The sequence below is a fragment of the Rousettus aegyptiacus genome, unplaced genomic scaffold (assembly GCF_014176215.1).
Source record: "Rousettus aegyptiacus isolate mRouAeg1 unplaced genomic scaffold, mRouAeg1.p scaffold_m13_p_16, whole genome shotgun sequence".
Lineage (NCBI taxonomy): Eukaryota > Metazoa > Chordata > Mammalia > Chiroptera > Pteropodidae > Rousettus > Rousettus aegyptiacus.
In genome coordinates this window covers 8,389,118-8,406,221 of record NW_023416291.1, presented here as the reverse complement: position 1 = coordinate 8,406,221, position 17,104 = coordinate 8,389,118, and the positions used below count along the sequence as shown (strand labels likewise).

General features: G+C 31.9%; 1 protein-coding gene across 1 annotated transcript in view; it reads left to right on the top strand.

Moving 5' to 3' along the window:
* LOC118612506 overlaps positions 1-17,104 on the top strand; it is a 244,737-nt gene that overhangs the window by 28,431 nt on the left and 199,202 nt on the right. The window contains exon 3 of the mRNA XM_036234395.1: positions 7,131-7,210. Within this exon, the coding sequence (XP_036090288.1) occupies positions 7,131-7,210 (80 nt within the window). The remainder of the gene's footprint in view (positions 1-7,130; positions 7,211-17,104) is intronic.

Below are 17,104 nucleotides of genomic sequence, written 5' to 3'. Positions count from 1 at the left end.
TATAAAGCACAAAACTAAAAATCATAAATTGAGCATCAAATTTCAAATCTTCTGGTCTCTAAAATACAGCATTCATCATTAAATACATAGAAAAGACAAACCACAAACTGAGAGAAAATATCAGTAATACATAAAGCTGATAAAGATCTTATATCTAGAATTTATAAAGAAATGATCCAATTAAGAAAAATAGACATGCTATTTAAACATATATGCCACAAAATGAGATGTCAGATCATCAATAAACATCATAAAAGATGGTTAGCATCTTTACGATAGATTACTAGTATAAGCCCATTAGAATGGCTAAAGTGATAAAGGCTGACTGCTCTTGGGAATCATAAAAAGATACAAACAATTTAGAAAACAAAATTAACTTTGGAAAACTCCTGTCCCAGAATTCTCATGCCTAGGTATTTATACAAAAAAGAAATGTAAATTTCCACAAAGACCTACAAAAGGGTGTCTATAGCAGATTTATTCATAATAACCTAAAACTGGATATAATTCAAGTGTTCAACAGCAGATGAGTAAACATTATGATATATTCATGATGGAATATTATTTAACATTATAAAGAAACAAACTATTATACATAAGTGGAAGAATCTTTGTGTATGTGTATGTATATATATAGATATAGATATATCTGTATATCTATATCTATATACAGATATATCTATATCTATATCTCTAGATATATATCTATATATAGATATATATCTATATCTATATCTCTAGATATATATCTAGAGATATAGATATAGATATATATCTATATATAGATATATATAGATATATATCTATATCTATATCTATATATATCTCCTGAACAAAACAAGCCAGAAGGAAATAATACATAATGTACGATTCCATTGATACGTAATTCTACATCAGGCAACGTTAATCTTTAGTGACAGAAAATATATCAGTGTTTGGGACTTGGGAGAGAGGTGACTCAAAAGATACAAAAAAGATACATGGAAGATTTTAAATTGCATTTTGGTGCTGTTTACATGCCTGTATACATTGGTCAAATCTCATAGAACTGTACTCTGTATGGTGCAATTTATTATATATAAATCAATCACAGTAAGTTTAATTAAAATCTAAAATACATATATGGATTTCTAGAAATATTTCTGAATCGGTCAGCTTTCAACATGTCAAAACAAATGCAATTGTAGGAGATGTTGTCAAATTTATGAAGCGTATAAATAAAATAGTGCATAAGGGCAGAGAGAGGCTGTCCAATTTGGTTGCCGCTAGCCACAAGTGGCCATTAAAACCTTAAAATGCGGTTATTCCATGTTGATGTGTGCTTTAATTGTAATTTCTAAGACCCAGTGCAAAGAACGATTATAAATATCTCATTAATAACACCTTATACTGATTGCACACTGAAATGATAATTTGAGTATGTTATGTAAATTAAAATAGTCCAGTCACTTATCATTCAATAGAATACATATTCAGTATATCTTGTGCAGTATATCATATGCATTAACTATATTATTTCATCTGTTTCCTTTGGATTGTACTTTAGGATTATGTTTGGATTACCCTTTGGATTATATTTTTAACCAAGTAACTAACTATACATTTAGAAAAAGGTAGATAATTCCACTAAGAAGATAGCTATGCTCTCCCCAATTACACCTTCTGAGAGAAGCCCCAGAAACAGCTTCAGAAATTATATTCTAAGGTAGCTTTTCCTAAAGTGTTTGATAATGATGAAGGCATTGAGATTTAGCTTAAAATGTAGTTTTGCTAATATGCTGTGAAACTTCGAGAAGGGTCCTTAAAATACATACATTCTTTCGTTGACACAAGTCAAAATAGTCCTTAGGATTTTCTGCAATACTGCGTTTCTTCTATAACAAAATAGGTGTCTGAGTTATTTCATATTAGGTATCTCATACAGATATGCTGGAATTCAAGCTTAGAAGGTCGAGAATTACTCTGTAATGACTTGGATGGATACTAACCATTGATATGATTAAATTCCTATGCTTTGCTTTTCTGCTTAACTTGTTTTTGAGACGTCAAAACAGCTTTGTAAGAAATAATTATGGAGAATGAATTCAAGTTTATTGATGGTCTTCTGATCTCAGATATTCACTTCTAAACAGAAGCTACTTTTTAATTTAATTTCTAAAAGAGATTAACTATCATCTCTGAATGGGAATTTTAAAGGTAATTTTTACACTTACTCAAATTGCAAAATACATAAGAAATTAACTTTCTCTACATAATATTTCCATTATATCATTTATGTGTATACATTATCAACCAGAAATTAATTTTTCAAGGACTTCACAATTAGAACAGTGGTCTCCAACCTTTTTGGCACCAAGGTCTGGTGCTCTTATGAGAATCTAATGTCTAATGATCTGAGGCGGTGATGCTAGCTCTGGGGAGCGGCTGCAAATACAGATGAAGCTTTGCTCATTCTTCTGCCACTGACCTCGTGCTGTGTGGCGCTGTTCCCAACAGGCCATAGACTGATACTGGTCCATGGCCCAGGGGCTGGGGACCCCTGCCTTAGAAGGCAGTGAAAATATGTTTTTTTTGTTGTACTGATATAGTACTACTAAAATTGCACTTACTGAGCAATGTAGATAGAATCATAAGTAATAAAAGATACAAGTAACAAATATTTTATGACTTTAACATCATCATATTTAACATACATGCAACTAGAATTGTGTACACATAACAATTCAAATAAAAAGTCACATATTTCAGCATAACAACACAATCTACAGAACTCAGAGGAATAATAAAACAATTGCTAACTTTACTGTGAATTCTTTTAACGCCAAACAGCCATCCAACTGATTAATTCTTAAAGTCTCCCAGGCCTTATTCCATCTGGGTGTTTGTGAAAACAGAACAACCCAAAAATACATAGAATGGAAATGAAACTGAATATAAATTGCTGATATTTTTACTATGACACTATCCAGTTGGGAGATATTAAAATCTTTGCAACTTCTTTATATTTGCCAGACTTTCTAAATATGTGGAAATATTTTGGAATTATTATAACTTGAAATAGTAAGTAGAAAGGCAGTACAAGTTCTAAAGCCAGAATGACTAGATTTGAATACCACATATACATCTTAGTAGGTTTTAAATTTAAGAAGTCTCCATCTTTCTGTGCCTCAGTTTCTTTATAAAACAACGATGATAATCTTACCCTTGGGGAATTACTGAAGAATTAAAAAAAAAAATAGAAAGCACTTAAAACATTGCCTGTTTTTTAATTGTCGTAAGGCATTTGTAATTATTTTACAATTATTAAAGGCAATTTGATGAAATTAATTTTCAGTATTACTAAATTTTCTCATGTGCTTTCTAGTATGTAAACTCTCACTTTTAGATCTGTAGGCATAGTTTTATTGTTAAACGAGATAGAAAAACTGTGATAAATATTTTCCTTTTTTGCTTAAATCAGGGCTTGTAATATATGGTAGTAAGAAGTTGAGAAATATAGACATCACTTTTTTGGCAATGGTGCCGTGGTCATCACCACAAAATATTCTTCCTTTCCATGGAGGGGGTGGGTCTATTCCTCCTTCTCTTGAGTATGGATTGGTCTGCAACTCCTTTGATTAATATGGCAGAAGTAGCATATGATAGTCTTTAAGAACTGCCATATGTAAATAGTCAACTATTCTGCATGGGAGACCACGTGGAGAGGCTCTCGGATGACCTAGAGTGGGAGAGATGTCCAGTTAAAGCCCAGTCTTTAGCCTTCTCACTAAGGCACCAGGCATATGAATGAAAGCTCGTGTGGACCTCTCAGATCAGTCCAGATGCCAGCTGAATACCACTAAGTGACTCTAGACAGTGTGACATTGAACAGAATAATCACCTGGCTGAAATCTGCCTGAATTCCTGACCCTGCAAAATGTGAAATATAATAGTAGCTGCATTTAAATTAACTGAGACTTGAATTATCAACAGACCTTACAATCTAAAATATGATCTATGTAAAAGTGAAGATGTCGTACATACTCATAATAGTTATATATATATATATATATATATATATTATATATATATTTATATATATATATATATTTCTTAAAAGTCCCATTTTTTGGTCATGGAATAATAGAAATAATATCTTGAAAAAAACATACACATTTTTTAAATATATCAAATATTTTATAAATATCAAAGTTACCTTTTTAAGAAATCAAAGTTTTTCAAATGTGTTGTATAGAAGAAATCAATTTTCAATACAGTTAATTCAAATATATCTTTTTGGTGATTTTTAGCATAAAATATCCACAAGGATTTTTGTCATTAACAATCTATTCCTATTAATTTTGATAATAATAAAACTTTGGTATCAATTTCCTTACCTTTTAATCTATATAATGAGGAGTAAGTTAAAGATAGAGACTGAAATTTTAATTTTTTCCTTCTGTTTATTTGGATCAAAAGGGAAACAACTGCTCGATTTATTTGTTCTCATTCAGCAAATGTTGTAACCATGTATTTTGGGGCCATGTTTGATGGAAAACATCTAAGCCTTACTCTGTTCTTAAGTCTTATCATATAAATGCAGTTACTAAACTATAGATCCGGGTCTGGTTATTAGATTTACATAAGCTAATGTCAATTTAAATACCTAGTTCTAGCTTACAGTAGCATATATAGACCAAGGCAGACAGAGCCAGGGAAAGAGACTAAATACATCTATACACAAAAATGCATAGATGATGCATATGTATGTATATGAACATACACATATTACACACATATAAAACATATTGTTGCATGTTTATAGATGACTGTGTGTGTGTGTGTGTGTGTGTGTGTGTGTGTGTGTAATAAGAGCCCAGGAAGTTCAGTTTTTACTTTACCAGAACACAAAAGAACAAAAGTCATTAAACTTCAAAGTGAACATTTCATTTTGTGGTTAAACCAAATAAAACACTGACTTTAAACTAGATTTGTACATTATTCAGAATAACGCAAATGTTAACTATATGTAAATTGGACATATAGTAGAAACGACATTTGGAGAAATAATTCTGAAGAACTCTAAGAGGAATCCCTTTTAAATCCGATATTGATTACTAGGAAACTTTAGAAAACATGAAGGAAAGGTTGAAAATTCAAGAAGACTTCAAATTTATTGTAAACACCAGGTAAAATTTCATTAGAATGGCTTTAAGTACTGTCAGGTCTTTTGGATAAAATTTTCTCAGAGAAAGGAGTTGCTTTGCTAGCCCTTTGCTTTGTATGTCTTTCAGGAAACTACCAAATTTCTTGCAGTTTTTATAATGCCAGCAATAATGTTTGTATGTCTTACACAATTCTAAGAAGTATGGAACAGTCTGCATATGAAATATGGCTTATTTGAGATTATTAAGCTAGGCATTAGAACCAATTTTTTTCTTTTCAATAACACACAAGACTGTGAGTGTTCTGTGGTATAAACCCTCTCTCAACCCGGCCAGAGAGTGAGTGGACAAGTGCAGAATGCACACGACAGATTAACTGTATTTCTTTTTGTTCACTTTAAGATACGATATAGAAGAAAACATGAATTCTATTCAATAGGAACCTAAAATCTACTTTACTTATATATATTTTAATTATTCACAGCCTTCAGTTTTTGTTTTGTTTTGTTTTGTTTTAACACTTATAGCGGCTGACTTACTGCAACTTATAATTCTCCTGACTTTGAAAGTAGGACCTGTTGAGTAAGACTTTGTACAATCTGTTTAAAAAATACAGTTGGGGTAGATGAGCATTACAACAGGTTGTTTCGTGGGCCTCTAAATTTGGAAAATATTTTGTTAAACAGTTTTTTGAGTGTGTAACACTCTACTACACAGATATTAGATTTTAGTATACTAATATGCTTGGTCAGTTGTCAGGAGAAGGATATAATTTACAATTTTCCAATCATATTCATGTAACTCCTCCACAACCACTATCATCATCATCGTTTTTCCTTAGAATATTTTGCAGAACTAATATACTGGAATGTATTTTGGGAAATAGTACATGGATTTCTCAGATCTCTTCTGATTTTAAACTATTCAGCATTGTTAACAGCTATAAGAACATGATGAAGGTTTCATAATTGTTCATTGATCAGAAAATAAAAACCTGCCATAAAACAAAATGCTTCTATTCAGTTGTTTGTCTTTAGAATGGCTGTGTGTGATAAGCTAGTTTCATCATATATAGGGAGAGGAGATAATTTAGAATTCTGAAATGTATACTTGGTAAACCCCAAGGGGAAGGATTTAACTCAATAATTCTAGGTTTCCAGTCAAGTAGATCCTTTTGAACTGGTTTGTTCTTCTATTTCCTGTTTGCCCTACTTTCTTCTCAAAATGTGCCTCTAAATTTAATATTTGAGTTGTATGTGATTTAAGGAGTTATATATCTTTATGAGAATTTTCTTGACGTATTTATTAAGAAATATTTTTACTTATTTTTTGAAATGCACTTATTTTATTAAAATAGGAAAATGCTTTAGCTTCTGTTTCTGATGATCTCAGTAAAGGAATACCAATATCAACTTAGGCACAGATAAATTTCAACAAAACCATTTCAGTTTAGAAACAAAAAGAAAAACATACTAAATATATTAATATTGTGATGCCACTATGTTTTGGTAACATGCTATAATTAGGATTAATTTTGTACTGGAGTTTTCTCTTTATAAAAACCTTTTAATGTTAAAGAATTACTTAATTTATCTTTAAACATTATAAAAATTTTGACTAAAAAGTTAGTTTGTACACACAGAGATACACACACTCTCATAGTCTGTTCCTCTGAGTGTGCTTTCTTGGTAAAGAAGCCAGAAAGAAGTCTTTTGAGCTCCTGCAGAGAGGGTATCACTAGGGGAAGTAATGAGCTAGAGGCTCACTCTGACCGACAGGAGCATTTATTTCAACAGTATAAGAGGGATGAGCTCCGGTCAGGAAATGGAACCACTATAGGGTCCACCACATATATTTTGATGGTGAAAGTCAATCTAACTCAATCACCACAAAGCCTATTCCTGAAAAGGTGAGCTCCAGCAGCAGAAAACTTTTTCCCCAAGACGTGCCTTTAATTTAACATTATTAACATATTGTTTTCCACAGATCTCAGTTCCAGGGAACATGGCAGTCAATCCTGAGCATCTCCTGCCTGTGCATCAAGAAGTCAAGAATAAAAGAGGCAGGTATGTGTTCACACTTTTACGTTTTCCTTCTGCACTCAAGTGGAGACCAGACTTTATTTAGTAAGGGCCAAGCATTGAGTGCTCAATTTGACAAGCTTAAAGAAAAGTTAATGAATGAACCTTCTAAAATTATTTATTTATTTGGTTAAAGAATCTGTCATTTCCTGCCTACTAAATTCATGTATTTTGTTTACTGTCAGTATTTCATGAGTCTTTGATTGTTTGCTTGATATTTATCTTGGTATGTGCCTTTGTTTGAGCAACAAATTCCATAAAACTTTTCTAGTTAGCTCTCTAGGTCTGGTATTTCAATAGATTATATTTTATCCTATGCTCCTGGGAGCTGATATTTACAAGATCTGAAGCCTAGGTAGAAATGATTTTTGTGGAAGAAACCTAAAATCTGGGTCCTCTTTTAACACCACTGGAAGGATTTAAATTTATGAAGATTCATTTGTTTCTTTTTCAGGAGACAGTAGCTAAAAATATTTTTCAAAAATAGCAAACATTTAAAGTATAATGGTTAAATGTATTTCAAACTTAAGTATGTAGAAGTATTATAAACAAATATATAAACAATCTCTATGTTTACATTAATGTAACAAAATTATATATTCACACAATACCTTCAAAATTGCTAACTCAATTTCAATGTTATATGATCTATTTTTTATATATAATGTCCAAAGTAACTATATTTTCCTTTTGTTGTTCTATGTTCATGGTCTCTGTTTATATTTACTTTTTTCTCACACACTTCTATTCTTTAAACAAAGATGTAGCTTTTTCTCGTCACTTTTTTTTAAATAAAAGTAAGAAATTATTTTTAAGTTTTACCTTCAACTATTACTACTTCAGATTTCTCTTTGATGGTTATATTGCTTAAGCTAAATCATTACACTTAAAGGATTCTGAAAAGTTTTCCAATCGAGAGTTGAATTAGTCAGAATTGCTCATACAGAGAAAATTCTATGTTATGTCAATAGTATAATGATGGGCTGAGACTAATGGCTAAAACTACAGTTAATGACATTTACCCTTGGATTTTTAATGTAACATAAAAGCAATTCAGGGGAAATTGTTGCTATGCTAAATAGGAACCAAAATATCAAGAAATTTAATTTGGGTTAAAAGGAAAAAAGTAAATCTAAAGAGAAAAACTGAGGTGGAGGAGAGTTAGTGTATTCAGTATTTGGTTTAATCCCATATTCCTTTCCATATGTTCACTTGAGAGGATCACAGAGAGCCAAGAATACAAAATGCCATATTTCCCCCTAATTGCTTAGGCATGGTTTTCAGAGCACAAGCTATTTTACCCACCAATTTGAATGAGAATGTGGGCATCAATTTCTTTGGAAATCTTCATCATCATCTAATAACTGAATATTTAGAAAATAACTGTTCCAACCTGTAGAGCTATTGGAATTTCATGAAAATCAACCACAAAAAACTTGCAGTCTCACTAAACAATTGGGACTTGTTTAAAATATTTAAAGCAAGACGGGTATTGCTATTTACTAGAAAAAAATGTGAAGTGATTAAAGTAAACATTTTTAATGTTCTGTACATATAAAATAACAGTTCTACAGATGCTAACATAGATGAGTAGGAATGAATTCCTTTTTTCCCTTGATTATGATGACTTTAATTAAATATTTTTTATTATAAATAAATTAACAATGCAGCTCACATGATAAGGGCTTAAAAGAAACAAGAGAAGATATATGAGGATTAAGCAGGGGCTCTAATGAAAACTTTAATATATTTTTCTTGGTTCATTTATTGTTTTATAAAAGAATATTATAGGAATAATTCTGAATGTGTTATTTACAGAGACATTTCTATTTATTAAAGAAACATAAAGAAGAATACCCAGATTTCCCAATAATACATATAATATCAACAGTGTTAGGACAGAAATACTATGTTATTTCCAAACTGGCATGATACTCCGATTCCCCACCCACGCCCTATTGCTGAGGATTGCTCCATTCTTCTATGCCTCAATATTCCAACAGCACGATCTTAGCATTATAGTACACTCCATTAGTTTAAAACTTAACAGAAGATGTCAAATGGACATATGCATTTTGGCAGCTGTGCTGGACATTACGGGCGGTCCAGACACAGATCGACTCCCTGCTGTCATAGAGCTGATAAATCAGGTAAAGAGACAACGCTAGAAACTAATTGAAAGAACACAGGCCAAAAAATCAAAAATAAAACCCCAAACTGGGTTGTTCTAACTCAGAATTCCCTTACTAGTTACTTAGATTTCATGATCTTACTTTATTTTAAAAAAAATGATTTCTAAAATGGCTCAAATCATGCAGTTTTAGCATACTTTCTGACTCTGGAGTAAAATAATGATATATGTTTAAACTAAATAAATCATAAAAAATAATATTCCCTGAATGTTTGTTCAAAAAAATGTACATAGTGGTTCATCTTGAGAGACAAAAACTAATATTTGAATGCCTCCTATGAGCCAAGCATTAGTTAGATGTTTTCATTTATCTCATGAGATATTCGTAAGAAATGGGGAAAATAGCATTTTAAAACCTTGTGAAAAATAACAAATCGTGTTTTTCTCTGATGTAAGTCTAAATGGATTATTTTTAAAACAATGAGATAAAAGTTTCTTGTTACGAAGCTACCTTTAAAGAGGTTATTTTGTTATTCCTTTTATTTTCTACCTAAGACAGTGTTAAACAATGTTCAAATATTACCTGCAGCTTTCTGCGTAAGATGTTTCTCTTTTTTGTTCCAAATATCTTACTGCATATTCAGGACCCATGTATGCTTTGCATAGGCAAACTCTGTGGAGGCTGCTTAGGAATTGTTAAAGCAGCAAGGTGATTTAACTGTTACTACATCAACTGAGGGAGAAAGAATAGGCCAAAGTGATAAATATTCATCACGTCTTCATTCAAGGCTAAGGATCCTTATTTCCCCCTTCTTCCCAGTTATTTAATAGAAATAATGAAATTGCATGCAAGCACAAATATCACACCAACTTATTCTCAATAAGGATGACTTATTGGAAAGTAATGGAAGGAGTCCTCCAGTAAATGTACCTGGCTTTGTAAACAGCAGTTAAAATAGACTGTTTCTATCACTTTTCAAGGAACACAATTGTTCGTAACATGGCAAATATTTTTTAAAACTTAAATATGTAAAGGGGCATTTTTTTTATATACAAATAGGTCTTAATATTCCTACACAGCAGCCAAGGTCTTCAAAGCTTAGTCACATCGCGAGGTATGTCTAAAGTGGCAAATTCAAATCAAATGGAGACATACAATAATCTCTTTTCTTTTTAACTCTAAAGCTGACCTAAGAGTAAGATTTTCACAAATGAAAGAGACAAAATAAAATAAGAAAAGGAAAGGCATATATATATGTAAGCTTTTATAAACTGTATAAACAATATATAATATTTGCATGTAAAACATCTGGATTAATTAACCTTCTTAAAATGTTTTTGTTGTATAAAAAATAAATTGGAAGCAAACTTTGTATAATTTTAAAAAATCAAAAGTCTCTTTATTATTTCACAGACTGAAAGGGAGTTCATAAAAGTCCATGCTTTCCTAAGTTGAATATACGTTACCATTTCTGTTGATTTACTTCCTACACTCATCTACCCCAGCTCAACAAGCCCTGAGTTGATAGGGAGACAGAGGACCCCCGCTCATCCAGGGCAGATCTCTCGCCGCCGCTTCTCTAACTTAAAATAGGAGCACCACTCAAATGAGAGGATTTTGCCAATATTTGATGAAAATTGTAATGACTGTATTATATACTTATAATTGAACTTTCAAAATCTAATTGCTAGAAAATGCTTTTGCTTAAATCTGATAGCATAATTCAATTACTTTAGCTCCAATTATAGGGTACAGATGTGTGTGTGTGTGTGTGTGTGTGTGTGTGTGTGTGTGTGTGAATGTATGATTTTAAGTGTCAAATGCAAGCTGTAGTATAGCAGTAATATACTAACAAGAGAGATTAAGTACCGAGCATCTATCATTGGCTTTATGTATGTTTGTCATAAATTTACAGTAAAGATTATATATATAATTTATCAAAAATAAAAGTTAAAATCAAACAATATTGAAAGAAAATCAACTAAAAATATTTCTGTAGAATTATTTCCTCAAATTAAATTTCAAAATGCAGAGCAGTTTTTAAAATGTGTCATTTATGAACAATAACCAAAGTTATTTTACTGTAAATTGGGAAACAAGATAGTCAAATTCGAATACATTTTTATCACATTTAATAATCTGCACATATAAAATATTAGATGACATCTTAGTATTAGGCTTTGAATTAAGATGTTTGATATGAAATAACTGTTCCACTTAAATGTATGTATATGCACATGAATATATATACATATACACATACATATGTATATATAGTGGCTGGGGAGATGCTCTAGAGAAAGAAATGAAATATATTTGGAGATATTTGGTTATAGAAGCAGCAGAGCCATGTATAGGAATTGTTTATTATACTCAAAAAATGCTTTAATAAAGACGTCACTCCTCTCCTTCAGCCTGACAACTTCAAGAGCATATCGGTTTCAAAGCCTAGTCGAAAGCCTTTACATTCTAATACTAAAAATAATGGGTAGTTTAAGCAACAAATATTCCAAAGAAGATGAGAGATTTTTAAAAATGTTTCCTTTATGTTCATTCTTTTCTCTCCAAGGATCAGCTCTTTGCTTACTTCAAAGTAAGATTTAGTGGTTACACTAACTCAGCTGGAAACTGATTAATATTTTGTTCTGCCCCTTCATCCTTGAAGTTTTATTTTTAATTTTCTAGTCACCTTCCATTTGTAACAATTGGAGAGGAGAAGGTACACATGGCTCTTTTGCCGACAGCCACTTTGATAAACGCTGTAGTAATTATTACCTGTGGCACAGGAATATGGCCCGGGCATGCCACAAACATGTGGACCCTATTTAGACAGAGGCCTGCACTTCATCTATGGAAATACAATGTCTTATTAAGGAATTAATGCATGATGAATAAAACCCAGCATTTCCCTGAGTGAAATTCAATTTTTTTTTCTAGTCACTATTTTGACTCAGTATAGGATTAAAGGAAGACTAGAATGATTGCTGTAATAAAACATATTGTCGAAACGCATTGTAAAATATAATGAAGAAATTTAACATTTTGCATGGTTTTTTTTTCTCCTTTTTTGTACCCATGAATGTTACTCAGATTTCTCCCATTAGAGAACTTTATGTCAGTGACTAACATGTGGTTAGCTGTATCCTAAATTGCTATTGACTGTTTGTTATTTCTATTTTTTAGCCACAAAATTTGGATATATTTCTAATTTTACACAAGTTTTTTGTTATTTCATTTTTTAATGTATTCCATTATGTTAATTATTGGGTAGTCAAATTGTTACATGGAGAAATACATTTTTTAAAAAACATCAGTAAATAATGGTGGGTGGCATTGCTGGAAAATAAATGTAATCAGGAACATTTCAGTTAAGTGATCATTTTTACATGACAAATGTCAAACCCCATGTAGAAGAAATTCAGGAAACATTGCGTGGTGGAAAAGTCAAACGACTTTCACAAAAATTACCTTGTATGTGTTTGTTCATGTGTATATGTTTGTGTGTACATTTCTTTTTTTAGATAGCATTGTTTGTTTATTTAAATTTATTGGGGTAACATTGATTAATAAGATTATATAGGTTTCAAGTGTGCAACTCAATAATACATCACCTGTACATTGCATTGCATGTTCACCACGCAAAGTCAGATCTCCATCTGTCTCCGTATGTTTGGGGCTGAGGAGGTAGATAAGAGTAAAGCGGGTCGCATATGTTGTCAGATATATGGTGTACTTTGTAAAAAATATGTGCCCTGAAAAGCCTGTAAAACAAACTAAAATGGCTAGAGGCTACTTCAATATACTAGTGTTTTCAAGTATGGTATCTTTTATACATTCTAAATAAAACTAAAATGGCAATGAAGTGATTAAAGAAAGCATTATAAACTAGAGTTTTTTTGTTTTTGTTTCTGTTTTGTTTTGTTTTGTTTCGTTTTAATTTGGGAAACTCTAAGAGAATTAGCTGAATACTATAAGAGAAATAATAAAGTGTCCATATTCTCAAAGAAAAACGCAATGACAGTAGAAAAAAGTAGGTAAAATTGAACTTTAAATGCAGACAGTAAGGAAATATTTACAGTTTACGAAAAGAAAGGCAAAAGTCAAAGTGAGGGAAGCCATGGGAGAATTTCATAGAGTTTCATCTGAGTTGATGTAAATGATCTTTTCAAAAGATCATTTCAGCTGCTGAATTGAAGGTCACTTTAAAGGGACAGGACGAAATCATGGAGAGCGCTTAGGAGAATGCTACAGCATTCCAGGTAAGATACAATGGTGGCTTAGATTAGGGAGGTAGCAGTAAAGGTAGTAAGAAGTGATTATATACTACATATATTTTGAAGGTACGATCAACAGGATTTACTGATCATTTGATAATGCACTTTGGACAAAGAACATTAAAGAGACGATCATAGGATAACTCCAAATATTGGATCCAAAGAAACTTAATAACATCACTCTTTACTGGAACAGCTGGATGGAGAAGTTAATTTAAGAGTTTTTGAATGTCTTAAGTGTGAGATATCTATTAGATAGAAGGAGAGATGTGTCAGATAAGCTTTTGGGTACATGTCTGGACTTCAAAAGTGAAGTTGGACTTGGCGTTGCAAATTTTTGAAATGTTTGATGAATGATGTTTGAGGTAATGTGCATGCATGCACACAGGCAAAAAGTGGAAGCTTTCTAAGAGCTCTAGATTTTTCCAAATTAAGAGGGCTGAGAGAGCATAGGAGACTAAAAAAGTAAGTAATGAGGTGGGAAGTGAAATTAAGCACAAAAGAACCTCATCTACTGTGTCAAATCTATCTGATAAATCCAGGAAGATAAGAATGAAAGGTAAATGTTTAACAATTGGATGCCCCCAAAAGGGTGACATGAACAGAAATGGTAAAGTGGAAGTTAAGAACAAAGCCTAAATATAAAGGACCCAAGCCACAATCAAAAAAAAAAAAAAAAAAAAAAAGGAATTAAGGACATGGTTAGGTAACTCTTCTTAACAGATTTGTTTAGAAAGGAACAAATAAATAGAATAATAGCTGGAGGACAAATTGCTGCCAATGGAAACAAATCTAGTAGAGACGAGACAAATTATACAAAAGGTGCAAGAGACAGATGCAGTAATTATTCAAGTGATGTCCTGAATAAATGGAAAAGAATAGATGAGGTCAGGAGCACGAGTGGAGGGTTTGGTGCTGGACTGGAGCGTAAACTCTTCATCTAAAATAAATCAGTAAATCCATTCATTCGGCTTCTTACTGGGTGCTATTATTTGTGCCATTATTGTGTTAGACAATAAGAATATAAGAATGAATAAAATAGGATCTTCATAATGGAAATTCAAGTCCTCTGGTGGAGTTAAGAATAACATAATACATTTTAATAAATTTTGATTTAAAATGAACTCTACTAGAGGTCAAATACAGTGCTATTATGAAAAAATAAATGTGTACGTTTTAGGAGAATGGGTGAATGCTCACGAAGGAAGTTTTCAAAAATGTTGCAGAAAGTTGTGAAAAGTATAAGCCTGTGTTTCAATGCTGTCTAAATTAGAGTGAAAGATAGAGAAAGACTTTTAAGCACAGGATATAGTAAATTCAAAGTCAGAGAGCTGTTACTGGTTTAATAAATCTATGAATGATGTAAATAGTTTATGGTACGTTTTTGGTAGTTTAGCAAGAGAGGCCAGTGGTGGTCAGTCACATTCAGGGTTTTGTGCACCATGCTTAAAATTAATTTTATCTCGAGTTCTTTAGGGCTGAAATATATGGGAGATTAAGGGTGGCTGCCACGTTTCTTAGTTCAGTGACTAGGTGCATAAAAATTAAATTACTATTGTGGGAATTACTCGACGAGAAGGTTAGAGTATAGATATAAACTAAGATTGTACATACTGAATTTGGGTTCCGGAGTGAGTTCCTCTCTCTTGGAAAGTATTTCTAGGTGTAAATGTCTAAAAGAAATTACAGATCAGGAGTACACAATCAAGAGAAGGGGCTGAGGTAAGTTTTACAGTGTTAAAACCTTGTACAGTTTCAGAGGCCTTCAAAATTAAAATTTTAAAATATGATATTTGATAATATGAATGGAGCCTGTGTAAATGATGGGTTCTGAAGTTTACACTTTGTTAGTGCCCTAGTATATCTGTTTATGTGCAGGAGGAAAAATAAAGCTATGGATGTAGATAAAAATAGGTTTGAGAAAGGAGGGAGAAGGAAAGAATTAAAAAAAAATTAAGAACAGAGTAAAAGGAGCTGAAAAAAAAAATGAGAAAAGCAGTTAAACAGGAAATGAAACAAAGAATTTGGGTAAGGAGAGAATTTCCATATGAATGAAATTATAAGTATTTATATTGTATTAAATAGTATAGAGCCTTAAAATATATAAGTAATTTTTAGTTGCAATTAATTTCTTAGATTTTTTTTTGCATGCATATAGATAAGTTATTACAAGAAGATTTGATAATAAGTACTTATTATTTTTAAATAAAACTACAAAGCTTTCTGACAGATGCATTTTATTTTGGGGCAAGACATTGGGAAATTTCATAGACAAAGAATCACAAAAAGTAGCATACTCACAGCACGTGATCACTGACCACTAAGTTCATATATAAAATTTGAAATATCTCATAGACGTGGGCAGCAACGCGTCTAAACCTGGACACTGATGAATGCAAGGAGGCTTCTAATGATGACTGTTTTCAGTTGGGTACGGTGAAAATACTAGTGCAGCTTAGATGAGGCTTTTCAAACACTACGTTCATAGCACCTCGTTATACTCGCCATAAAAATACCTACTGCCTTTTGAATGTCTCAAAAATGATTTCAAATAATAAAGTTAAGTAATCATCAGAAACTGATTTTTTTATTTGAAAGTTTAATTTCCATCCTATCTGTCATTTTATCTGTCATTAACTGATATCCCAAAGTGTGTTTTAGTAAACTGTAAAATAAGATAAAAATTGTTACCTCTTGAGTGTGTGTGTGCGCGCACGTGCACACATGTGCATGCTTGTGAACCGCGTGTGATTCTGTAAAAGATGACAGGTTTCCTTGATTGTATTGAGGCAGCTGCACTTTTTTTCACACTGCTTCCTTTTCATAAATAAAAAAAAAATAGCTTATTTTATAAACGATAGAAAAGCAGCGGGGAAAATGATTTTGTTACTTTTAGCATGGTTAGGTAATTAAAATTTTCTGGATTAGAGATATTTGAGTGTTTTCTGTGTTGCTGATGATAGTTCTTACTAATGATATTAGTGCAGTAATTTTCCAATTTCAAATGTTAAGTATTTTTGTGTGGTTAATTTTGTTGAGTCATATAGAAAAATTAAGTATGAAACTGAAGCTATGAACATCTGCAGGAAATTTTGTTCTTGTATTTCCAGCTACTCGACACTTTTATAGTATTTTCCTCTTCTTCACTTTTTTTTTTTTTTTTTTTTGCTGAAGCGATGGTTGGGGAGGTATAATAAGGAGCACCAAGTGGCAGCTCTTTCCCATTATCATAGAAACAGGAAAGGAAAGTTATACCAAAAAGAGAGTATAATGGATGAGAAACACAGCTGGGTCATAGAATTGATGCTATGGCTGAAAGCTATGCTGAGAGGTCAAATATTTCTTCCTGGTCAGGAAATACTTCGTGTTTAAACCTCCCAGCGTTTTCATACCTTGATGGGTATTAGAAAATTCTGAGGTACATTTACTTCCAGTTTTATCCAAAAGAATCAAGCACCAAGTAAGACACACAC